This window comes from Oncorhynchus tshawytscha, linkage group LG26, assembly GCF_018296145.1.
Source record: "Oncorhynchus tshawytscha isolate Ot180627B linkage group LG26, Otsh_v2.0, whole genome shotgun sequence".
Lineage (NCBI taxonomy): Eukaryota > Metazoa > Chordata > Actinopteri > Salmoniformes > Salmonidae > Oncorhynchus > Oncorhynchus tshawytscha.
In genome coordinates, this window is record NC_056454.1 from 12,508,356 (window position 1) to 12,533,961 (window position 25,606).

General features: G+C 43.5%; 2 protein-coding genes across 6 annotated transcripts in view; one reads left to right on the forward strand and one right to left on the reverse strand.

The window, feature by feature from the left end:
* The window catches only part of LOC112224994 (coiled-coil domain-containing protein 148), a 47,058-nt gene extending 45,418 nt beyond the window's left edge, over window positions 1–1,640 (reverse strand). The window contains exon 1 of the mRNA XM_042306796.1: window positions 1,574–1,640. The gene's annotated coding sequence lies outside the window, so the exon portion shown is untranslated. The remainder of the gene's footprint in view (window positions 1–1,573) is intronic.
* A 151-nt stretch (window positions 1,641–1,791) lies between these two features.
* Window positions 1,792–25,606, forward strand: part of LOC112225179 (plakophilin-4) — a 113,670-nt gene continuing 89,855 nt past the window's right edge. For 2 of the 5 annotated variants that reach the window (XM_024388867.2, XM_024388868.2), the window contains exons 1-2: window positions 1,792–1,944; window positions 23,103–23,242. In XM_024388867.2, coding sequence (XP_024244635.1) covers window positions 1,890–1,944; window positions 23,103–23,242 — 195 coding nt within the window. In that variant the 5' untranslated portion in view covers window positions 1,792–1,889. Of the gene's footprint in view, window positions 1,945–14,789; window positions 14,936–17,999; window positions 18,196–23,102; window positions 23,243–24,329; window positions 24,824–25,606 lie in introns of those variants that run through there. The other 3 variants (XM_024388869.2, XM_024388870.2, XM_024388871.2) reach the window with 3 other exon arrangements.

Genomic DNA, 25,606 nt, shown 5'->3' on the forward strand with positions numbered 1-25,606 from the left:
ATTTATCATGTACATTACTTATAATATAATTATTATGGTGTGCTTTATTATGGCAAATGTGAATTCATCATAACCTCCTAAATACATTTGGAATGCATTATGTAAATGACTATTGTGAGGTTAATTATCGTTATCGTTGACACTAAATAAAAGTGAATTCATCATATCATAACATAAGACAAAACTGACAAATGCACAAACAAAACGTCTCAGCTGAGGACTGACATCAAATGTTCTTTAATAGATGAAGAAATCAATTTGACATGGTAGGACTGTGGGAGGGTGTTAAGGAAAGAGCAAAAGAGAATAATAATTTATTCTTAATTCATTTGATTATCCTTTTCTTCATGCTGAAAGTGTGTGTCTTGAGGTTTCTCTACGAATTGTATTGGATTAATTCCAAGGCTACCTAAAGTGTGGAAGACGTTTTTCAGAAAATAAAGATCAATGTCCATATCAATGACCCATGCAGATTGTGAGACATTTTGGCGTGGATATACATACCACTGATCCCGTGGTTTATAGGTTACAGTGACTGGATTAAAGTGTTAGCACAGGTGAGAGGAGAGGGCATATGGTGCTTTACACTCAATGTCGACTCTTCCTATACGCTGTGTGTAGGGCTCCGCGACCGCTAGGGGAACTCAGTCAGGGTCTCAATTTACTGTTGAGAGTTAGAAAAGTAGAATACACAAGGTGCAATTTCGACATTTCGTAGTGCTTCAGAAGTTTTCCAGTTGTTATTTCAGTCACTTAATTAGCCCCTGTCAGCTAACATTTTGTAGATTGCTAAATAGGTAGTCTAAAATTACCAACCCGGCACACATGTGTTCAGGGGCCCTGACCTACCAGGGGTCCCCCATTGATTTTGTTAGTCACTCTCACATAGATATCCAGCCCAGCATTCATATGAACAGAAATTTGCTTTAAATATGCAAAAGTTTCTCACCACCTCCTGGCAAAATGGGGGGAGACACCGTTTGCCCGCGAGGTGGCAGGGAGAACCAAACCTAATTTATGGCCCCCCAAATGGCTAGAGGTGGCGTTGCCTCAAATCCCAGATAAGATCTAAAGATCTACCGTCTCACTAGAAAGTTCGTCTCACGACAACGTTGATGTATAACGTCTGTAGCCTACGCTACTTATCGGTAATATGTTTATTATTTTTTTGCATTGGAGCTCTGAATTATAGGCCTATTCTGCAATAAGTGGGAACATCATGAACTGCTCTCAAACTTTGCCAGCGCCGTTTCAAAGTGAGTTGACACTCGCAGAGCCCACATGTACAGTAGAAAAAGTAGCCTAGTCTACACTGTGCATTGCTCACAAGCCTACACCTGGCCCGTATTAATTATATTTATTAGGCAAACTCACGAATAAGATAAATTCATGTTTTACATCGATTTATTAGGCCAACTCACGAACAAGATTAATCCACATTTCACGTCGTTTTTAGTCTACAATAAGTAGCCTACATAAAGGGACAGACATTGGTAAACAATTTAGTTTACCATACCATTAGCCTATACCAAATATGTTCTACTACCAAAGACGTGCCTATACCGTATCCTACCTTATTATGGTCACCTCCGCAGCGTAACATGTATTTGGTTGACAAAACGTGTAACCAAGGCAACTACTTCCCCCTTGCCATTGGTCTATTCAACAAGAGAGTCACCAACGAAACGCCCTCTTTTCCAAACCAGAGCCAATGAAGACTGAAAGCTGCAAACCTACAGCGAGGTGACGTCATGCGTACTCGTGTTCCTTCAGAGTGGACGCGGTTTGCGAAGAAGGGGTCTTGTTCTTCACTGTGGAGGCGAGTTTCACCGCCCCGCATGTATGGGACTAGGAGCGGACTTGTTGAGGTGCTACTTCGCTGAAGTTACATGCTCCAATGTGGATCCGCGCCAAAACACAGCGATCACAATAATACTCCTCAAGGTACAGACTTGCTTTCATTGATTCGAAAACCATCACAATATATTGTACAATTAAAGCATCTGCACTAGACGAGCTCTGATTCCAGTCCTACATTCGTTTTTTTAAACCGTAACAATTACCGCATGTGTTGTTGCAGTGCCAGCCTTCACATATCAAGCAAGGATCGTAGCTAATGCACACTAATAATTCTCTGGTGACTGATTCACTACCACGGTACACCTCTGAGGGACCTTCACTGGGTCGTGAGTGTCGCGTTTAGGTGCGCTTTGATACATTGTGGCCGAAACTTTTGATTTGTCCATTATTGTATCAGGTGGACGTTACACGAAGTGCTACTTTTTGTAAGACTATGAGTTACTTTGTATACAATCTAACAATCGCCTTTGAGACCCGGTGATCGAAATGCACCAGTAGAGAATGAATAGGTAGTGTGTGGGAATCTGAGGAATGCGAGGTAGCTGAGGGGCGGGAGATTCTTCCCTACTACATCTTTATTTTACCAAGTTCATTTAGGTTTAAACTCACGACTGTATTAAATGTCCTTACCTAGTCTAACTGTCTACACTTGTCTTTGGCATTGATTATACTTTTTTTTCTTCAATTCTCTAATCACGTAGCCTAGGCCTAGATAGTTTTACAGTTCTGCACCAATCCCGAACCAAAACCACCTTTTTAGTCACGCTCCAGAGAGTGACTCATTCGTCCCTTTAAATTATAATCGGCGTATCTACCATAAAATGCATGTGTTTGGGATTGGCAATTATTGTGGTTCCTTCGTACTGTTAAACGTGTTCATGTTTTTAATTTCAGCTAGACTAGTTCACGTGTCCCATACATAGCCGTTTTCTGGATTCACGCAAATCGAGGCGAAGCATGTTAGGGCAGATTGATACTAGGTTACTCGAAGGGAAAGTGCAAGGCGTGTCCGTTTGAAGCTCGGCGAACGGTCATTTATTTTCAGTATTACAGTGGAAGGAACGGTGGAAGTTTAGTGAATACACTATTGCCTACATTCCTCACTCCAATCACTCACTGTCCCACTCAGGAGAGCAGCAAAACTGTGCCCTGCTATTTCAGAGATGCGTAGCCTACTCGGAACTTTCTGACGTCTCCACGTTTCCATTTCAAGCATTCATTTAAAATTCACCTCTGGGAATGTGCACAGATATCTGAACTAAACGCTGCATAGGAATGACAGAAGGTAGCCACAACATTTTAGAGTTGAAATTATTTCATAATCGATATCACCTGAGTGACAAGTGACTGTATTTCTTGCTCACCCAAACAACTCAAACCTTACTGGAGTAGTCTTCTGTGCCATCGTAAAACGTTCACAAGATGGATAGAGCTACTATGTTGCCTTGCATGGGAAGACATTTACAAGAGCATATGCAGAAGTAGACGAGCACACGTGTTGCTGAAGACCAGTGCCACCAACTGCCTCTGGACACTATGCATAGGATAAGAATTGACTGGTATCTTACGTCTCACAAATCTCTCACCGTGTACACGAAGGCAGAGACAAAGAATATCCTTGGTTGTCAGGGCAGCTGAACCAACTGGTTGCTTTTGGGTTTGTGCGTTTGCTGCGGAGATTTGATTGACAGCTGCATTAACTACTTCATTTGTTCAGTTCTCCTTATTTACCCAATCACTTTTGGTCCAGTTGGTGACTTGCTCTCTTTGGTGTGCATCACCTTGTTCAAAAGAACCTTTTGGTTATTGTATGGTATGGACTTGTTTCTTTCTGTGGTTCTCTTCCAATGCTTCTCAATACTTTCTCTTCCTTTGAAAAGTGTTGTGCCTGGTCACCAATGGCGTCAAAAGATTGACAACGAATCATCAACAACATCAGATACCTAGAATATCTCCCATCTAACCACTTAGATGTAGCTTTATATTCTACAGGCATCAGTCCATACCTAGTTGCCATGCACTGTACTGTATATTCTTTGAATTAAAGGTGCTATCTAGAACCCAAAATGGTTATTTGGCTGTCCCTACAGAAGAACCCTTTGAAGCCGGGTAAAACCCTTTTGGTTCCAGATAGAGCCCCCTTTCCACAGAGGGTTCCACCTGAAGCCAAAAAGGGGTTCTCCTATGGGGACCTCTGCAGAACCCTTTTGGAACCATTTTTTCTAAGAGTCTAGCTCACTAGGTGGCGGTGGTGATGTTTGAGGTCATGTTATACTACCAGCCTATACTCTGAGTCTGTGTGAATCCTCTCTCTCTCTCTCTCTCTCTCTCTCTCTCTGCCTCTCTGCCTCTCTGCCTCTCTGCCTCTCCAAGGTCAGATGCACTATGTGATGCTCCTCGTGATGCACATTACCCAAGCCACCCTCCCAACAGCTGACATCTATTGAAGGAATTCGCTTCATGAAAAATTTAAATAAACATTTATCATGAGGTATTGCAGCAAAGGCTGAGTATGAAAACCTTCTTTGTGTGAGTGTTCTTGGTCGGAGAAAGTGGTGTTGCTCTTGCACAAGTGGTCAGGAGGATGTTTCTGTGCAGACCACAATGGGAGACAATCGAAAACGTCTCATTGGAGTCTATAGGAAATGGAGCATAGCAGCAACAATGACGTTTGTTTGAATCGTGTCCAACCCTTCGAGAGTTGCCATCCCTCACTCTTGCCTGTATGTTAGGTATAGATGTAGTCCATTAATGGTCTGTGCTCCTCTGTTATTGTGAGACTGTGACTGTTGACCCTAGATGAAGAAAGCGGCATTGTTTGTGTGATCATGGGAACAACTGCTGCTTTTATAGTCTGAGTCTCAGCAGAAACACAGCCCGTCCGCATCCCAAATGGCACCCTATTGCCAATATAGTGCACTACTTTTGACTAGGGCCCATAGAGCTCTGGTCAAAAGTAGTGCACTATGTAGGGAATAGGGTTGTCATTTGGGAAGCTGGCCCAGACTGTGTGTTGCTGCTTGCAAAAGGCCCTTTTTAAAAATCTGGTTTGTTGTGATTGTTTTGATCCGGTGCTCATGTCAGATGCTGTTTAACAGGAACTGACATCAGTCAGTTGAATAGTTCAGCTGATTTTAGATGCCCCTCATTGTTGAATCATTCTGTCTAATTCTGCTCTTTCAGACAGTAGGCTTGGGTCACCCTACATATCGGAATTGTTATTATTCAACAATTTTAGCCCATTGGCCTACATTTCATTTCTGAATAATACCCATTATATAAAGCATTCATTATCTTTGTTTTGCGGTCTGCTTTGGTTTAGTGACATGTATTCAACTATATGTTTACAGGTCATAATCATCCGTGTATTTTTGTTAAGAGGGGGATGCGTGTGAATGGATGCTAATTAATTAAACTACTAACAACATTGAATTAACCTGTTGTTCATGTTGGTAATATAATTACAAAAACCACTCCGCTTTCTGCAATTACAAAGCAATACAGTACTATGTAACAACAATGTCGTAATTATAGTTTAAGAGCAACTTAATGTTCAGTGTTACCCATTATTACCTGCCTCAAGCAATCACGTTGAAAGCCTGTCCCCTGTCCAGAAAATACCTACACAGTTCATCACCGGTCCACAAGAGCTGAGAGGGTTGAAATACCAACTCCAGTTAGATAAAGTGCATTTGTTTGTTTTCTCCCCAAGTTAATCTGATTCCTTGATATGTTTCAGATAATAAAGGGGTTTTCTCTCTCATCAGATAATGATAAATCCTACATTATGGATACACTCCAAACATGATGAGATATTGAGTAATATTTAACTTTAACGAATGGCCGTGAGTGTGTATGACTACTGATGAGGATTTCTCAAAGCCTTCCCTGTCTTCAACACTTAGCTAATCTACTGCAATGGGTGATTTTTATGGATGTCTCATTAAGCAATAAGGCCCGAGAGGTGTGGTATAAGGCCAATATACCACGACTAAGGGCTGACTTTAAGCACGACGCAACGCGGAGTGCCCAGATACACTCCTTAGCTGTGGTATATTGGCCATATACCACAAATCCCCAAGGTGTCTTATTGCTATTATAAACTGGTTACCAACATAAATAGAACAGGAAACAAGTCGTTTTCTCTCATACCCGTGGTATAATTAAGCAATAATGCACGAGGGGGTGTGGTATATGGCCAATATACCACGGCTACGGGCTGTTATTAGGCACGACTCAATGACGCAAAATGGTTACCAACGTAATTAGTCCAAGAAAAAATACATGTTTTTTCAGACCCGTGGTATACGGTCTGATATACCACTGCTGTCAGCCAATCAGCATTCAGGGCTCGAACCACCCAGTTTATAATGTCTGATATACCACGGCTTTCATCCATGATTGTCTGGGTTTCCATGTGTGCCCTGAACAACCTGTGACAGGTGATGAGGCTCTGTACCCCGCTGAGTCCCCCTGGAATGACACTCAAGATGCGTCCCAAATGGCCCCTATTCCAGTGGAGGCTGCTGAGGAGAGAACGGCTCATAATAATGGCCGGAACGGAGCAATTTCCATGGCAGCAAACACCTGGAAACCATGTATTTCATGCCATTCCACTGATTTCCGCTCCAGTCAATACCACAAGCCCATTCTCCCCAACTAAGGTGCTACCAACCTCCTGTACCCTATTCCCTACATAGTGCACTAGTTTTGACCGGAGCCCTATGGGCCCTGGTCAAAAGCAGTGTACTGTATAGGGAATAGGGTGCCATTTTGGACACATCTTCAGTCACTCTACTGCCTCTGTGGTTCAGTGGCTGGCCATCACTGAATCATAATATCCATTGAGAATGAGTATCCATCAAGAGCTGCCATTACCCTTCTTTTTTTTAGGATGCCTCTTTTTCCGTCAATCCTTTTTTCCCTCTTTCTTTCCATCCCACATGTGCATGGTGTGGTCTGAAGAGAGTTAGCCCAATCCTTGAGGCCAACCACAAGTTGTAGACTAGAGAGATTCCACTGTCAGTCTGTAATATCTATCCCTGTTTTATCACTTGGGAAACAGACTTTTCTGGGAATAGAAGAACTGTGAGCACAAGGTATTTTAATCGGTGACCTTTTCAACAGGATGAGAAGAGATGAACCAACACCCACACTTGAAAGTTTAGACCGTTGACGTCACTGGACTGTGTACAGTATTTGAATAAAACCCACCGTATTGCAGAATCTATGCTAGTCCTCTATTAGATGTAACTGCTCGCTTTCATGTATTGTATATACAATCAAGGTGATTTAAGGATAATGTCCCACATGCAGTCTGCTTTCAGTTCTGCTTCTATGGGTTGTTGGGTTGAGGTACAGTGAAATGATTTGGTGAGGCATGTGCGCTGCCGATCAAACTAGATATATGTAGATAAATTCCTGAAAGAGCTCCAGATTTCAGGCTTTGATTGGATCCTGGGTGGCTGGCGATAGTAAAGAACACAAAGCATGTCAGCGCTTTGAGAGATTAGGTGCACAATGCCCCCCCCAGTGAAATAGCCTTTCATAGCCCTGACATGCTGAGTCTGAAAGACCAGCGGCTCGCCGCGCTCTAGACTTCTGCAGTGTGGAGTGGACAGCAGGGAACGGGGAAGAGCCATTTCAGTGTGAATTGCTCCAGATGTTGCTGACTCACCAGACCACAGTCTTTTCTGCCAGCTCTCAACCCTACCTCCTCGACGGGGAGGAGGAGGATGGCATACTGTTGAATATTTCAAAGACAAAGTGCATGTTACCGTATCACTCGGGGGGGTTCCTGCTCTCTGGTTACTAGTGGCTGAAGACTGAAGCGGACAGGCCGTCAACCCTGCTGAGCGCGTTGCCGAACAAACGGCCTCCAGAGAATTCAGCAGCAGTCACTGAGCACTGGACAACATGTCATAACCTGGCATGACACTGCGTGATGAATGGACAATTGTTAAGCCTGCTGTCATATCGCCGTAAGTAATACACGTTCAGCTGGGGCCAAAATGGCCAAGTGTTTTGTTCTTCTGGCTAAGATGTGCTTGCAGATGGCTTCATTTTGATGACGGATGTATTTCGTCAGTGTGGTTGATGGGCCTCATAGTGAACTCTATAGTTCAATGTATCACCTAGCCTTTACTCTCCAGTGATGTGTTGACTGTTGATGTAGGTTGAGTGAAATACTACAAATGTGGTATTGGATGTCGTCCCAGAGTGGTGCGCAGACACGCTTGGCTGCTGGATTTGGATTGAGGTGATGGCATCTCCCCTATGTCAGGAACCTATGTTCTCCTCAAGTCATGTGGGCGGATGTCAGAGGTTTATACCGGCTGCCGAGGCTCCAAGTCTATAACTGAAACCAGATTCAACCTGCAGGATTCTTACGCCTCAGCTGCCTCCATCATGGTCATTCTTTTCAACCGCAGAAGATTCACTTAAATGTCAAGCAATTTCAAAGTGCTGTATGTTTAGTAATTAACTTGAGGTTGAGACATTGAAACTTAACAAAGTTGGTTCAAGTACATGACATTTGCGTTGACATTTAATCAAATGCTATTATGTACTTTTGCTGTGGTTGGTTTTAAGATCTAGTGTTGATGTTGAGGAGCTAGATGACTCTTTAACGGAAGATCCTCGTCAACAAAAGATGGATGAAATTAAGATCCTTCGTCCGTATGTCTTGATAAAGTGACCAGGTGAAAACGGACACATTTTGAGACTTGAGGAAATGGTGGGTGTAAAAAGAGGCTTTGACGAATCAACATTTCCACTGCTCTTTCTTCTCTTCGGGTTTTTCAATTTCCCAGCACAAAGTGTTGACATGATTCTGGAAGCAGAGAACTGTCCCGGAATAACCTGCAATTTACTCCCGCTGTGCAAGGTCTGAAAAAGTTGACACTTGGCAGAGTGGAACTCCACTATGGCCGCTATGCTAATAGCTATATATAATGTCAGGCATTCGACCCGTTTTTAAAGGGCTAATTTTCCGGTGGTGGAAAAAGGATCCAATTGTCATACTTGAGTAAAAGTAAAGATGTGTTAATAGAAAATGACTCAAGTAAAAGTGAAAGTCACCCAGTATAATCCTACTTGAGTAAAAGTCTAAAAGTGTTTGGTTTTAAGAACAAGAGAATAGACTGACGAGTTTCAGAAGAAAGGCCTTTGTTACTGGCCATTGTGAGCCTGTAATCGAACCCACAAATGCTGATGTTCCAGATACTCAACTAGTCTGAAGAAGGCCAGTTTTATTGCTTCTTTAATCAGGACAGCCGTTTTCAGCTGTGCTAACATAATTGCAAAAGGGTTTTCTAATGATCAATTAGCCTTTTAAAATGACAAACTTGGATTAGCGAACACACTAACACAATGTACCATTGGAACACAGGATTGATGGTTGCTGATAATGAGCCTCTGTACGCCTTTGTTGATATTCCATAAAAGAATCTGCCGTTTCCAGCTACAATAGTCATTTACAACATTAACAATGTCTACACTGTATTTTGATCAATTTGATGTTATTTTAATGGACAACAAAAGTGATTTTCTTTCAAAAACAAGGACATATCTAAGTGACCCCAAACTTTTGAACGGTAGTGTACATTGCATTCCAATGCTTTTGATAAAAGTACACGTTTCACCTCAGAGCAGTAAAGTCATGCTTGGCCTACATGAACAATATCTGAAAGAACAATTAAAGCCCTTCTCATCGATTCTTTATTACCTCAGCTCAACTACCTCCCACTCCTCAGCCCAGCGCTCTCCCACTCCTCCCAGTGCTCTATATCCCCTTTCCTGTGGCTTTGCGTTATAATTCATCTTGTGTTTAAGAGTTCCTGTTTCCAAGTGCAATTGGTTTGTTCTAGAAAATGTGTATATTAACCTTTGACCATAAGAAGAGCATGACATTTAGCTAACTGGCTAAAACGTTGTTTTAAAAGGGCAACTGAAGGTGATTGGACTGTTTTGTCATTTTCCTCAAAATCTAATTTCCCTTTCTCTACATGGTTCAATGCATGTTAGCCCCCAAGTTGTGTACGGACCTACATTTTGTTATACTTTTCCTTTTTTGTTTGATGCGAAAGCCACCAAGGAAGACTCCCAACACAGACGTATATGCTGCTCTGAGTTGGAGCCAATTATGTACATAAACCCTGGATTGCTGTTACTACGTCTATGGCCAATGAAAAGCTTTAAAGTCGCTGGTCAGACACAGTATTGGTACTCCCCAGTAGGAGAAGTCCTCCGTAGGAACGAATGGAATTCTACAGTATTTCAATGACATGTATTTAAGTATTTGAAACGTGTATGTTTAGCTCACATAGTATAATTTAAAAGTGTGCTTAAAGGTAATAGAATAGATGTGTCAAAAATGAATATAGACATTAATAAATGTATTTCCAAATCTTTTTTTTTTATTTATTTTTTACAATGATGGCGAAGGGCCACGATGGAGGCACAGTGGCTTCAACACAGTGGCTTCAACACAGCGCCCCCAATCAGTCATCCACTGTATATATAAATAATTGGTTGGAACGCATCGGTTTAGCGTCATACACATCTTGTGCACATAAATGCTTGCAAATACTTTGCCAATCTCTACATTGCATGCCTCATCCCCTCAGTTGGAAAGTAAATACAGTATATACTTGGCCTCTTCTGCTGTGAAGTTTTTGTTCTTCTCTACACATATTTACCTGTCCTTGAGAAGGGTTCTGTTGAAGTGAACGAGACATACAATATTTGAAAGGGAAGTTTACTTGTATATCCGTAATAAAAGCCAATGTATCATTGTGCTGTGCAGGATTCTCTGTCGAGGTGTTGGAGCTCAGTTTTGTAGCTGGCGGTTGTGATCAACGACGACTTTCCCCGCGGTACGGGCACCGCCAGGCAATTACTTCACAGATGAAACGTGACAGGACGTTTGTTTGCGCCGAAGCCAGAGAAGGGAAGGAACATGGGGACGGAAATGCGACCTTCAAATAATATTATATAGTCATTTATTTGATTTGATTTCACTGGTGATTTGTGAAATCTACTTCACTTTTCATAGTTTGCTATGACTTAATCTATTTCTCAGCAACACTGTTGGTATTGTAGAAGTGATTGACGGAACTGGGAGATACAACAATTGTTAAGGTTAAGCATTCTCAAATAGGGGAATTGTGGTTTTGTAGCCTGTTTTCCCAGCTGTGAGTTGAAGGACAGAACAGAACAGAAGAAGACAGGTGTGCTCCCGCACTGCAGGTCAGGGACGCCCACCACCATGGGGCCTGTTTGAAGTGTTAATGAGCTGTAAAGCTATGGGTGCTACGCCAGCTGCGGCACGCTAACCAGCCCTTAATGATTGTCTCGCCTTGGAAGGACCAACTCTATTTGTAATGAGAAATGAATTACTTCATCCCCATTTTCTTTATTTTTTGAATGGATTTTAAAAATATATATTTTTTGTACTTTTCACCCATTTTTCTCCCCAATTGGTAGTTACAGTCTGAAACTCCCGGGCGGACTCAGGAGAGGCGAAGGTCAAGAGCCGTGCGCCCCCCTGAAACACAACCCTGCTGAGCCGCACTGCTTCTTGACACACTGCTCACTTAGCCCAGAAGCACCAACGTGTCAGAGGAAACACCACACAACTGCCGACCGAAGTCAGCGTGCATGCACTCGGCCCATCACAAGGTGTCGCTAGAGCGCGATGGGACAAGACCGGCCAAACCCTCCCCTAACGCTGTGCCAATTGTGTGGCGCCTCATGGGTCTCCCGGTCACAGCCGGCTGCGACACAGCCTGGGATTGAACCTGGGCCTGTAGTGACGCCTCTAACACCCACGATTCAGTGCCTTAGACTGCCTTGCCACTTGGGAGGCCCAAATGCTGTTTTCTAAAGGCTCTTTCATGCAGTTATCAGTATCAACTACTTCATTTGAATGGACGGCAGCACGGTTCTCGGTGACCTCTGTTCATCCACTCTAAATCAGTGCGTATTTAATAAGCAATGTTAATGCAAATCAGCTCTCAGGGGAGATGTTGCCAGATCCAGTCTTACTCGTCTTCTGCCTCAGCCCTCTCTTTATAGGGGATATGCTGCTGGTAGTTTCTACTGATGGACACATTGATGGCCTGTTCCTTACCCGAGGTGGTTCCTTACCCCATAATCTTCCCCCAAGTCTTGTTGGGATGGGGTTTTATATGTCTTTCGTCCCTAGTGTCATCTTCTCCCAACCCACTATAGTGGTTAGATCCTTTCCGTGCTGTGTGAGGGCATTGAAGATGGCATCACTTTACGTTAAGACAAAAGGGTTAACCTTTACGATCAGTTGTTTTACACTTTACACCACGTTGCTTTAATCTTCATGCATGTGTAACACTGTAATCACTACAGTAACACAATTTGATTTTTTTCATATTATTTAAGGTATTGCTTTGTTATGGCACAGTGGTGGAGTCGAGCGTTTCTTGCGATTACACATTTGGAACAAGGAACAGTCCCCAATTCCTGTGCACTGTGTGTCGCGGATAGGACTGTCTTCTAATGAATAAGGTTGTGTTCAGCCGATTATCTCTCGCTCCCATTGCAGTTCATCATTTCTCTTTGATTGAAGCCAATGGCAGTAATATGTGCCATCACCGATGAGTGTTCCTACTTGCGAGTCCTCAGATGTCTCAGTCCTTGTGAGCGTGTCCCACACGGCACCCTATTCCCTTTATAGTGTGCTACTTTTGACCAGGGCCAATATGATAGCATTCGGGACGCATCGTGATCTGCGATGGATGTATGTGGATGTTGACTGGGAGGGAACATGGACGGCAGAACCGCTAGCTCGTAGAAACAGAACAGGAACCGGAGGAGGAGGGGAGTTGTGAGGGCTGGCTGGCAGCGGCACGGCTGTGTGATAAACACCACATGTCATTTTCTCATGGTGTTGTAGAGGGGACCTGACACAGCCCTACTGGGCACTCTGCCCATGGCTGGATGGCAGCTGGATGCTGGATGCTGGCCCTGTCAATACCAGGGATGGAGCATAGCAGGAGATAAACAAGATTGATGTGACGTTGATACTTCACCGCCATCATATTAAACGCCCCCATTATATAGTAAGTACATTCCACAATGAAATGTGCTCATGAGAGAAAGCACGCGCACACGCACACACACACGCACACACACACACGCACACACACACACGCACACACACAGAGAGAGATGGAAGTGTGAGTGACTGTAATTGTTGCCGCTGTCATCCCCCTTATTTTCCCCATCTGCTGTGTGAACCTACAAGGATGCCCTGTTGATGAATAGGCAGGCCGCTAAAGCTGACGCTAACGCTGTCCTTACCAGTGGTGTGATTGATCATTCAGTTGAGGACAGTGAAGGCAGTTCATCAGCTGCTTTAATCAGTCTTAAGCGGAAGAAGCAGCCGAGGTGCTGAGCACCGCTCGGTAATTCACTCCAGACAGCTTGCATTGTGGGAGCCAGAACACTGCCAATAGTGGCCCATTGTTATGCTAATGCTTTGTTCGTTTTTTTTTTTAACATCCTATTTGTTTCTAGTCATTTCGATCATCTTGGTATTTCTCGCTGGTCCTCTCCATAAAATCTATCACATTTCTACCGTTCACATTGAAATGTGGTAACCACCTGATATGGTAGAAATTGAAAAGCAACAGCTATGGGTGTGAGGCAGAATGGAATGGAAAATTGATTCAACTGAATTTATTTCCGCTTTTCTGTCTGAAAGAATAAATAACTTTCAGTGCGGCTCTGATCACCATTTAATTCCCCTTCTTTATGAGCCGTGAATACACGAAGCACTCAGGATTACGTGGAGTGGTATTTCTGTTTTGGCTTTGTTTTGCTGCTGTTTTTGCTTCGGCAAATGAGCCTGTCGTGTTCACTCTTGTGGAGAAAATCAGAGCATTCGTCTTGTTTTCAGCTCTAACAGGGAGAATCCTCAGTTGACTTTTGTGTTCTGTCTCAGCGTGTGGCCACCGTTTCACTTCTTCAGAGACGTAGCCAGCCTCCAGAGCCGACGGAAAGGTTGTGATTCTTGAGGGTTTGCAGCTGACTCCATTTTGACGTGAAGGAGCATGTTTATGCTCCGTTCCCCTTTAAAGTCGTCTTTCGGTGGGCGTCAATCAATCAGAGCATCATTCATGACCCCACTCTGTCACAACATGTTACTGATGACATGTTTCAAACTGCTGATGAGCCATTTGGATCAGTCTTTCAGTGAGGCCTGAGGATGCGTTCTCAATGGCACCCTATTCCTTATATAGTAGGGCCGGAACAATACAAGTGTCACAATACTCTTATTGTGGCAAGGAAACAAAACACAAAGTGGATTCCACTTCTTTAGGAAAACAGCCCAATGTTGGAAACAAACATGTTGTCATCCAGAATTTCATCCCCCCAAGCTATATCACACACAGTATTTTACCTACAGCAGGTTTGTGTTTTCATTGTTGCCATGGGATACTGGTACACAGCCCTACTACAGTATATAGTGCACCAGAGCACAATAGGCTATGGTCAAAAGTAGTGCACTATAAACAGAATAGGGTGCCATTTGGGATGGATGCAGGGTGAATGAACAGAACAGGAGGAAGTTCCTCATAGAATGACCACTCATAGTCCTCTGTTTGCAATGCTGCACACTATAGACATGGATAAAATGCTTGCGCATGAAGTCATCCACTTCGAATGGTGAGTCCCTTTGGCTGAATAAATTTCATTGGAAGAGGGCTATCTGGGTTCTAAGTTGCGTGTTGTATGGACTGCTTTAGGCTGATCTGGTATGACTGCGTTTCCTGCCTGACTCCTGGCTTATCTTGAGCCAAGCCCATCCCTGTACACACACGCTCAGATTGGCCGGGTGTGAGTTAGATGTTGCAACATTTGTAGGATATGATTCAAGGAGGTGTGAGGCAGACAGAACATCTATAACATCCTCTGAAGATGTTCCTCCCTCATTTGAAAATCCCTTTCAAGTTATCCTATTGAGTGGTCAAGGTCTCAGCTTCTCCACACGGCTAACCGCTGACTTTTATTAAGTCCCACATCACCCCGTCAAGAGGTAGGTTTTACTTCTACCTCTGCGCTCTTAGGCTGTCCCCATAGGAGAACCCTTTTTGGTTCCAGGTAGAACCCTTTTTGGTTCCAGGTAGAACCCTTTTTTGGTTCCAGGTAGAACTCTTTAGGGTTCCATGTAGAACCCTCTGTGTAAAGATTGCAAAAGAGTTCTACCTTGAACCAAAAACGTTTCTACCTGGAACCAATAAGGGTTCTTCAAAGGGTTACCCTACTGGGACAGACGAAGAACACTTTTAGGTTCTAGATAGCACCTTTTTTTTGAAGGGTATGCGTTACATTGTGTGAATGTGTATTCAGTATTATTATATTATTGATCTGTGTGTGCATGCGTGAGAGTGTGTGTGTGTGTTTGTGTGTATATGTGTGTGTACGAGTGTGTGTGTGTCTACATACTGCAGATGCATGCCGTGGCGTGTACGCGCATGCATACGTGTGTGCGTTATGCACGCGGCGTGTGTGTGTGTGTTCGAGACGAGCTCCAGCGCGTGCTGAGATTACATTCCTTAGCTTTTGGGGTGTGTCAAACAGAGTAAAGTGTTTTCAGCTGTCGAGCCTGTTCAGCTCAACAGAAAGTCACATGTTTAGAGATCCAATAGTAGCCTTGTGTGTTCCGCTGTCAAAGAAAGCATCAGGTATGTACACACACATGACTCTCTTTGCCATCCTCTTGAATCTTTGATGTGAGGTAAAACCTCAGAATTCGTAAGTCATTTTACTGGGAGATTTTCAAAGGAAATTGAATGACACAGAATTGGCTCAGCGGGGTATTTCTGTGCTCTAGGGCCTATTTTGTGAAGCATTTGTGGAGTACTTGAACTTGTTTGTGTACAACACATCCTTTAAAAAAACAGATGACTCTAGTCCTGGCTATCTATAAGCATGTGTGTTTTGTCTGCGTAATAGTTTGTGCTGGGGCTTTCAGAATACGTCTTTGACAACTACTTGGTAAGAAATATGTTGCAGTCTCGCTATAGCCTGGATAAATGCTTTATTTTGGCCCGACATACAATTATAATTAAAGTCTTTGTTCTTTTTTTGGAGGGTTCTTTATCAGTGCTGAAATATGGCATCAGCCTCACTTTAGTGAAGTCTGAAAAGGCAACTCGAGATCATTAATATCACTTTTATTTAGCTAAGTCAATATGCTATTTGAAAGAGGCAATTAAGCATTGTGGGTCTTTGGGGACATTACAGCGGCTGCTTTGTGCTGTGTAATGGAGGTCTCTTCATGTTCCATGCTGACCTGGCTGGCGGGTCATTGCACATGGCTAAGGCACCAATCAGTTGACTTATAGAGGAGTTAATTATGCCCCCCCCTTGTCCTCTCGCCGGCTTAAGAGGTCCAGAGGAACGAATGTTGGGGGGGTTGCCTTGTTGCTGGTCCAATTAGCACCCTAATGGGGAAAACCACATGAATGTCAGGTGATCATATGCGATCTAACGTGAAGTGAATGTGATGAGATGTAAAGCAACAAGTGGTAACGTGAAACTACACATGTGAAAACATGTCACCACATGTGAAGTGTTCCAAAAACATGTGAAATTCCCCTTGAAATCATGTGGCTTTCCACACGTGAAATCATGTGGTTTATCTGTAAGGGACAGATAGAGACAGATATTTAATTTAGACAGATGTGGGTTTCCATAGACGTTTAAACACCTTACCTAATTTAGTATTGAAAGCAAGGGGAGCACCATATTGTGGTAGGCTTTCATTCCAATTACTGTGAGTAGCTAGCTTGAGGCAGCTCACAACTCTATTTGCACTGTGCATTTCCCAGGCTTTTAACTTGAAGACTGCTGCTCTGCTGAGACGTTCTGCCTCTGAAATTCAGGCTGATGTATAATTATATCTGAGCTCTGGTTTTCCCCTCCACGTTTCTTTGTTCAACAAATGTGACCTGGTTAATTTGGGTGTCAGTCAGCCTTATGAAGACTTCTTCTCTGCAGTTCTTCCCTTCGTTGACTAACGTTCCAATGTGTATTTTGACCTGGTATTTTGACCCAGGTGACGAGAAGGGGGTTGTCTACTGTTTGTAGATGGGTAATGAACGGTGAAGGGATATGCCTGTCTGCCACTATGTTTTTTTTGTTGCTTTTCTGTGCTCCCTGGGGAGGTTGCGAGGCAGGAGGCACAGCTTCTATTTCGATTGCATAACAGAAGCTTAGAAGAGTGGCTGCACTATGAGGTCACTGACTGGACTACTAGACCATGTGACCTGATTGGCGTCGGTGGGAATTACGGTGGGGTCAGGCGAAACGGTTTCTTGGCAGAGCGAGAGATGCTGAGGATTTTAATAGCTTAGGAAAAAGGATTTGAATTTGACTTGTCAAGGCTCCTTGGCCGAGTAGCCAGTTGGTAGCAGGCTAATAATGTTTACAAATGCTCATTGTTTTGTTGATTCCTTGACCCTTGGGGCACTTCCAGCTCTAGTTTATATCATGTGCCCAGTAGATGGTGGGAAGAGGTCGAATTAGCCCAGTGTTTTGGCCAAAAGAAATGGATAAGTTGACCAGGGGTCAGGAGTCTGTCCGTCCCTGTCTTTCTGCCTGTGTAAATGGGGGGATGTCACCTAGGGAAAGCTCTTTACTCCAGACAGATTTATTTTTTGCCATGGTGTGTTTTGACTCACACAGAAGGCACAATAATCCTCACTAGATATTGAGTCCCACTGGAAGTCCTAAAAATCTGTGTGTTTTATTGACCATGCTTATGTTTTGGGCTTAAACCAGAGGAAAAGACCAGGTTCATAATGACATGGGCCCGTCTATTTGTTCTGAGTAACTTAACCTGGATGCTGTGAACTCCTCTGGTATTGTCTCGGAGGCATTATCCTAATTACGGCATTTAAAGCCGCGCTGATTGCATTTGACTCCATGTGCATTATGGGTACTTGGCAGGCAGCCTCTAGCTGGGCTTTGAAATTACCAGACGCCAAATAACACCTACAGAGACCTGATGCACAGGAGTATTTTTTATTTTTTTTACAAAGCCACTAGTTCATTCAGGTGTTTTTTTCTTTCTTTCTTCTCGTCTCGGTTTGAAGGAAAACAACAGAGGTAATCCTGAAGAACCTGCCGGGTCAGCAGCGCCACTCTAACTGCCAGGTAGTAGCCGGGGTAGTGTGCAGCAGAGCTGTTGTATGTACTACACTCTCTGGAGCCTGATCTAGGAGCAGCCGAGAACCCCAAGCTGAGAGGAGTTAAGTACTCCTGTCCCAGATAGGATGGGGAATTTCAGAGGTAAGCTACGATACAAATCATAATTTTCCTTTTGCTTCCGGGGGACCCGCGGATTTGGTTTGCCGAAGCACATTTGTTTTCTGAGAGTGTGTTTTTTTACCCCCACTCTGCTCGGTGGGCAGTTTCCCAACCTTTAATTTATTTTCAAGGAAATGTGTCACGAGTCGTATTGCATTGCCTCAGTCTTCCTGCGTTTCACTCTGAATTTATGGCGTTGGCTTTGGTTGTACTCATCTGTTTGTTGGAGAGTTATGTTACATGTTCTCCGTAAAAAGTAATACTATTCATTTCAAGAGCGCTGCTGCATGTAAAGTGCATTCTGAAAGTATTCAGACTAGAGGTCGACCGATTATGATTTTTCAGCGCCGATACCGATACCGATTATTGGATGACCAAAAAACCCGATACCGATTAATCTGCCGATTTAAAAAAAAATGTATTTGTAATAATGACATTTACAACAATACTGAATGAACACTTATTTTAACTTAATATAATACATCAATAAAATCAATTTAGCCTCAAATAAATAATGAAACATGTTGAATTTGGTTTAAATAATGCAAAAGAAAAGTGTTGGAGAAGAAAGTAAAAGTGCAATATGTGCCATGTAAAAAAGTTAGCCATTTCACTTCAGTTACACCAGCCTCATCTCGGGAGTTGATAGGCTTGAAGTCATAAACAGCTCAATGCTTGAAGCACAGCGAAGAGCTGCTGGCAAAACGCACAAAAATGCAGTTTGAAGGAATGCTTACAAGCTTGCTGGTGCCTACCATCGCTCAGTCAGACTGCTCTATCAAATCATAGACTTAATTATAACATAATAACACACAGAAATACGAGCCTTAGGGCATTAATATGGTCGAATCCAGAAACTTATTCTTTCAGTGAAATACGGAACCATTACGTATTTTATCTAACGGGTGGCATCCATAAGTCTAAATATTCCTGTTACATTGCACAATCTTCAATGTTATGTTATGATTACGTAAAATTATGGCAAATTAGGCGGCCCAAACTGTTGCATATACCCTGACTCTGTGTGCAATGAATGCAAGAGAAGTGACACAATTTCACCTGGTTAATATTGCCTGCTAACCTGGATTTCTTTTAGCAAAATATGCAGGTTTAAAAATATATACATCTGTGTATTGATTTTAAGAAAGGCAATGATGTTTATGGTTAGGTACAGTCGTGCAACAATTGTGCTTTTTTCGCAAATGCGCTTTTGTTAAATCATCCCACGTTTGGCGAAGTTGGCTGTCTTTGTTAGGAAGAAATAGTCTTCACAGAGTTCGCAACGAGCCAGGTTAGCAGGCAATATTTACTAAATATGCAGGTTTAAAAATATATACTTGTGTATTGATTTTAAGAAAGGCATTGATGTTTATGGTTAGGTACACATTGGAGCAAGACAGTCCTTTTTCGCGAATACGCACCGCATTGATTATATGCAATGCAGGACACTCTAGATAAACTAGTAATATCATCAACCATGTGTAGTTAACCAGTGATTATGATTGATTGATTGTTTTTTATAAGATAAGTTTAATGCTAGCTAGCAACTTACCTTGGCTTCTTACTGCATTCGCGTAACAGGCAGTCTCCTCGTGGAGTGCAATGTAATCAGGTGGTTAGAGCGTTGGACTAGTTAACTGTAAGGTTGCAAGATTGAATCCCCGAGCTGACAAGGTAAAAATCTGCCATTCTGCCCCTGAACAAGGCAGTTCACCCACCGTTCCTAGGCCGTCATTGAAAATAAGAATGTGTTCTTAACTGACTTGCCTAGGTAAATAAAGGATAAATATAGGTGTAAAAATAAAATGAAAATCGGCCAAATCGGTGTCCAAAAATACCGATTTCCGATTGTTATGAAAACCTGAAATCGGCCCTAATTAATCTTCCATTCCGATTAATCGGTCGACCTCTAATTCAGACCCCTTCACTTTTTCTACATTTTATTACGTTACACCCTTATTCTAAAATGGATTCAATCATTTTTTCCCCCTCTTTAATCTACACACAATACCCCGTAATGACAAAGCAAAAACAGGTTTTAATACATTTTGTATAAAAAAAATGAAAAACTGATATCACATTTACATAAGTTTTCAGACCCTTTACTCAGTACTTTGTTGAAGCACCTTTGGCAGCGATTACAGCCTCAAGTCTGATTGGGTATGACACTACAAGCTTGGCACATCTGTATTTGGGGAGTTTCTCTAATTCTTCTTTGCAGATTCTCTCAAGCTCTGTTGTGTTGAATGGTGAGCGTCTCTGCACAGCTATTTTCAGGTCTCTCCAGAGATGTTTGAACGGGTTCAATTCCGGGCTCTGGTTGGGCCACTCAAGGACATTCAGATACTTGTCCCAAAGCAACTCCTGCATTGTCTTGGTTGTGTGCTTAGGGTTGTTGTACTGTTGGATGGTGAACCTTCGCCCCAGTCTGAGGTCCTGAGCGCTCTGGAGCAGGTTTTCATCAAGGATCTCTCTACTTTGTATCCTTTCATCTTTCCCTCGATCCTGACTAGTCTCCCAGTCCCTGCCACTGAAAAACATCCCCACAGCATGATGCAGCCACCACCATGCTTCACCGTAAGGATGGTATTGGCCAGGTGATGAGAGGTGCCTGGTTTCCTCCAAATGTGACATTTGGAATTCAGGCCAAAAAGTTCAATCTTGGTTTCATCAGACCATAGAATCTTGTTTTTCATGGTCAGAGTCCTTTAGGTGCCTTTTGGCAAACTCCAAGCGGGCTGTCATGTGCTCTTTTACTAAGGAGTGGCTTCCGTCTGGCCTCTCCACCATAAAGGCCTGATTGTCAGAGTGCTGCAGAGATGGTTGTCCTTCTGGAAGGTTCTCCCATCTCCACAGAGGAACTTTGTGCACTGTCAACTGTGGGACCTTATATAGACATGTGTGTGCCTTTCCAAATCATGTCCAGTCAATTGACCAATCAACATCTCAATAGAAACAGGATGCACCTGAGCTCAATTTCGAGTCTCATAGCAAAGAGTCTGAATACTTCTGTAAATAAGGTATTTATTTAAAAAAAATTGTAATACATTTGCAAAAATGTCTTAAAACCTGTTTTTGCTTTGTCATTATGGGGTATTGTGTGTAGATTGACGAGAAAAATATATATTTTAATCCATTTTAGAATATGGCTGTAACGTAACATAATTTGGAAAAAGTGATGGCGTCTGAATACTTTTCGAATGCACTGTACATGCACACTGTACATGCACACTGTACATGCACAAAGGCCATTCCAGATACTTTGTCTGTGGTGACAAAAGCAGACTTGTTTTTCTCACTGACAGGGACATGCTAGCTGAATGGCATTCTCTCTAATCCTTTCCATAGTATAGGGTTTCAACAGAAACCGACTGAGCCCTGACTACTCTTGCTGGGTTGGCCTCTTCTGCCAGTTTAAAAAAAAAATCCCGGACAATGCTGTCTTTTTTTTTTGCTCTTGTTTTTGTAACTGTCTTGACTCGGGGAGCAGGGAGAAGGAGCACACTCAAATTGAAACTGCAACTCTCTAGTTTCTTGTCACTGCTCTATTTCATAGAAACTAATGACAAGAGATTCTCCTTGGGACAAAAGAGTGTGTAACAACTAGGGGGGGGAACGCTTTCCTCTGTTTGACACATTTCTGTAACCCTGCTACCAACATGCCTGCTTGTAGTAATATCCCATGTCTGCCTTCATTAACCAGACACGTGATCCGATCAGCTGTCACCATGAAATACTCACGCCTCTGTGTGGTGACAACATGGTAGAATACCACGGGGTCACATATCGGCCGAATGTCTGGGGGACCTACCACACGTAGCAGGGCTAGCCTGGCTAGTCTTCGCAGGACAGGAGCTCCCCATCCAGGGCCTGTCTGTCTCTACTGTAAACAGCCCAGTGATCCTCTCTGCTGGCTGGCTGGCTGTCAGCCTGTGTTAACTGATTCATGTACTTGGTATGTTGTGGTGTGTGTGCGCCTCCAGTAGTAATGTACTTCATAACTTTAATAGTGTATGGCACTTTTGGCATAATACGCCAGAACGACTCCACCAATCACCAGCTGACTACCATAATGAATGAGGTATATTAAAAGAGACAGTTTCATGGAGGTCTTATTGAGTTATGCTGGGAGGGGTGGTGCTCTGGTTGGTGTAAAGATATTGTTTAATGACGCTTTCCAGAAGCCAATATCTGGGCAGAAATTGACCGGCATTGGCCCTGGTGCTTAACCACCCTGTCTGGCTCAACAGGCTCCTTCAGGTAAATATTAATCAAGACCGGCCTTCCCATACATTCCCCTGGTGTTTGGCCTGTCAACAATTATAATGAAGGCCACAACTACTTGCGCTCAGACTTTTTCATTTCACTCCTGTCGCCCAGGAGCGAGGTAAGAAGAAGAACGTGTTATCTCTTCCTTACGTGTTTTCCTCTGTGGTGCCGCCGCACGCTCAGGGAATTGTGGGAAGTCAAATGTCCTTTTTGGACACTTGAAGATGTTGTGTGTTTGTCTGGGTTTTTTTATTTAATTTTTTTAATGAGTTTGACACATATCATCACTGAAGTTATTTGTTGCGTTAAGTCCATATGGAATTGACTCGCTGGCTGTCTATCTTTGGAATGATCCATCTGGCATGCGTGGGTTTGTCTATGTGTGTGTTAGCCTACTGTTTTAGTATTGTCAGTGAATATATGACCAGATTGTGTACTAAGTCTGCTTGGTGGGTTCTGTGCACACTTGCGTGCTTGTGTGTCTTATTGTATCTATCGACTGTGCCAATGGTCTTTGGATGGTATGGTCGTGTGTAGTGTGCACGCAATGACACACATATGTCCACATGTATGTGCCACGAGGACCATGTTGGGTGACCAGATTGTTTGTGTCCCTACAGGAGGAATGCCAGCTCCTGAGCAGAGCCCAGTGATGGAGGAGGGGCTTCTGCTGACCATCAGAGAGGGAACCCAACACACCAACAGGAACATGGAGGCTGACACCACCGCCAACAACATCCTGGCCTCCGTCAAAGAGCAGGTACAGCAAATCCAATAGCACCTATCTTACTGTATCATTGCACAGAGCAGGTACAGGAACTTCCAAAACATCTATCATGCTACAATCACTCGAGGACAGACTATGTGAACATAAATGATACCGAGGCTCTGTCTTTATACTATGAGTACCGATTGATAACGAGCAGCAACAGTTGCCAAGGTTTTTTCTCCCTGGTTATTTGGAAAAATACCGATTTCGCAGGTGTTAGCATCTTACGAAGGGGAGGTGACATTTGGTCCGTACACTTGCCCGTAACTTGCCAAGAGAGAGGGCGGAGCTCTTCGTTCCGGTTCCGATCCTCATTCTAGTATCTCTTCTCTTAACATGTACGGACCAAGACCTTAATCGAGCGTCTGACCGATTACGCAAGACTTTAGTTCTGGGTTACCCGAGATTACTCAACTTCCATAACATCTCTCAAACGGTATCCCTGCCCATAGTGCCCAAAAAACACCTGCATCATTCCCTGCCACAGAGCAGGTACACAAACCTCTGTCACACCTCTCACACTGTAACACAGCCCGATAGAAGGTACACAAACCTCTGTCACACCTACCATATTGCACCACTGCTAAAGAGCAGGTACAGTCAGGCTGTACTTTATCCCTGCACTCTGAGACACACCCACCCTGTATCAACAGTGGTACTATCGTTTACCTAGTGCGAGCTGGCCCAGATCACTGTAGAAAGTGCCTTGTCAAGAGGTTGTCGTTTTTACCATGACATTTATCACGAGACTCTTCGCAACCCTTACCGTTTGTGAACACATCTAACAAGCTCAGAATGCTTTGTCCTTTGACCATTAGCCGTCAGTCCTAGCTGGCGGTCGGTAGGAACAGGGGACCAAGTTATGTCCGGCGGTGCTGCGTGTCCACAATCAAGAGAGCCATCTAGTGCAAACAGAGAGATTAGCCATCTGTGTCAGGACACGCTCTGACTCACAGTCCTCCCTCTGCTGCTCTCTCGCTCTCCCCCTTCCTCCCTGGCAGCGCGTCACACTCCCATTGTTTATCCAAGTCAACAGGAAGGAGAGTTCCATTGGAGAGCACCTGTCAATGTCACTTCCTTCCCCCGGAGTGCTCATCTGCCTGGCCGCTCCTCCTTAGGCTTAGTCAGGACAAGAAGGCAGTAAGTGAGGCAGGGAGAGAGAAAGAGGGAGAGAGAAAGAGAGAGAGAGAGAAAGAAAGTGACCGAGGGAGAGAGAGAGAGGAGAGGAAGAGAGAGAGAGAGAGGAAGAGAGAGTAGCCATAGAGAGTTCTGTACTTTAAAACGCTGGATGGAGACATGCCTCGGAGGCAATTCTTGTTTGGGATTTGGGAGAGTGTAAATTAATCCGTCCTCAGTGTTTAAAAGGAGTTGGAGAGAGAGACAGAGGGAGGGAAAGGAGGAGGAAACCGGGTGCCTTGTGGAGGTCACCGTTGTTGCTGGGGTTGTAGTTATTTTCCTGGTTCTGCACGAGTCTTTCCTGTGATTGTGAGGCGGCAGACCTTCGAGGGATCCTGCCTGGTTTAAACATGCTAACCTGTGCCTGTGGACAGGCTTATGACGAGTGCTTGCATGGTGAGTCAGTATGCTAACCCCCCCTCCCTATATTTCTGTTAAAACTTCTCCATGTGCGTCTTCACCCTGCTCTGCCCAATGCCCAAACAAGGACAGGCTGGCCAGGATTTCTTTGATTGCGTTCTCTGTTCATTGTGGAGTTGTGCCTCCTCCGCTCCTGACTGCTAATGAGCCAGAGAGTGTTTGATGTTAATGTCAGGGTTTTCAGACGGGAACTGCTAGTTATTCCCGGGCGCGTCCCAAATGGCACCCTATTCGCTATGTAGTGCACTACTTTTGACCAGAGCCAATCACGCACTACATTGGAAACAGGATGCTATTTGGGACGCTGTCTGGCTTTGCTGCTCCCTCTTTAGTCTTTACTGTTCTCTGACCCACTATCTGTGTGACACCTCCATAATGGCTTATTACAGCCACCATTTCAGCTTATTACAGCCACCATTTCAACTTATTACAGCCACCATTTCAGCTTATTACAGCCACCATTTTTTTGCTCTTTCACACTCATCTCACTCAGAGACTTTGGGAGTTTTATTTCTTCTCTCGTTAAGACCTCGAAAGGGTTTTGAAATGAACTTATCTCTCTGGCCGTTACCGAATACCCGTACATGCGTTCCAAATATTAGGCTGTTTGAGTATGCGAAAATAGCATGCAACATTTAAAAAAAAAAATCAAATATACTTTAAATGCCCGGATGTCATACTCTTTTCTGCTTTGACAACAGCTGATTAATAATGTATCGGGATGCGCTTCCGAAATCAACGAATAACGGGGACCCAAAG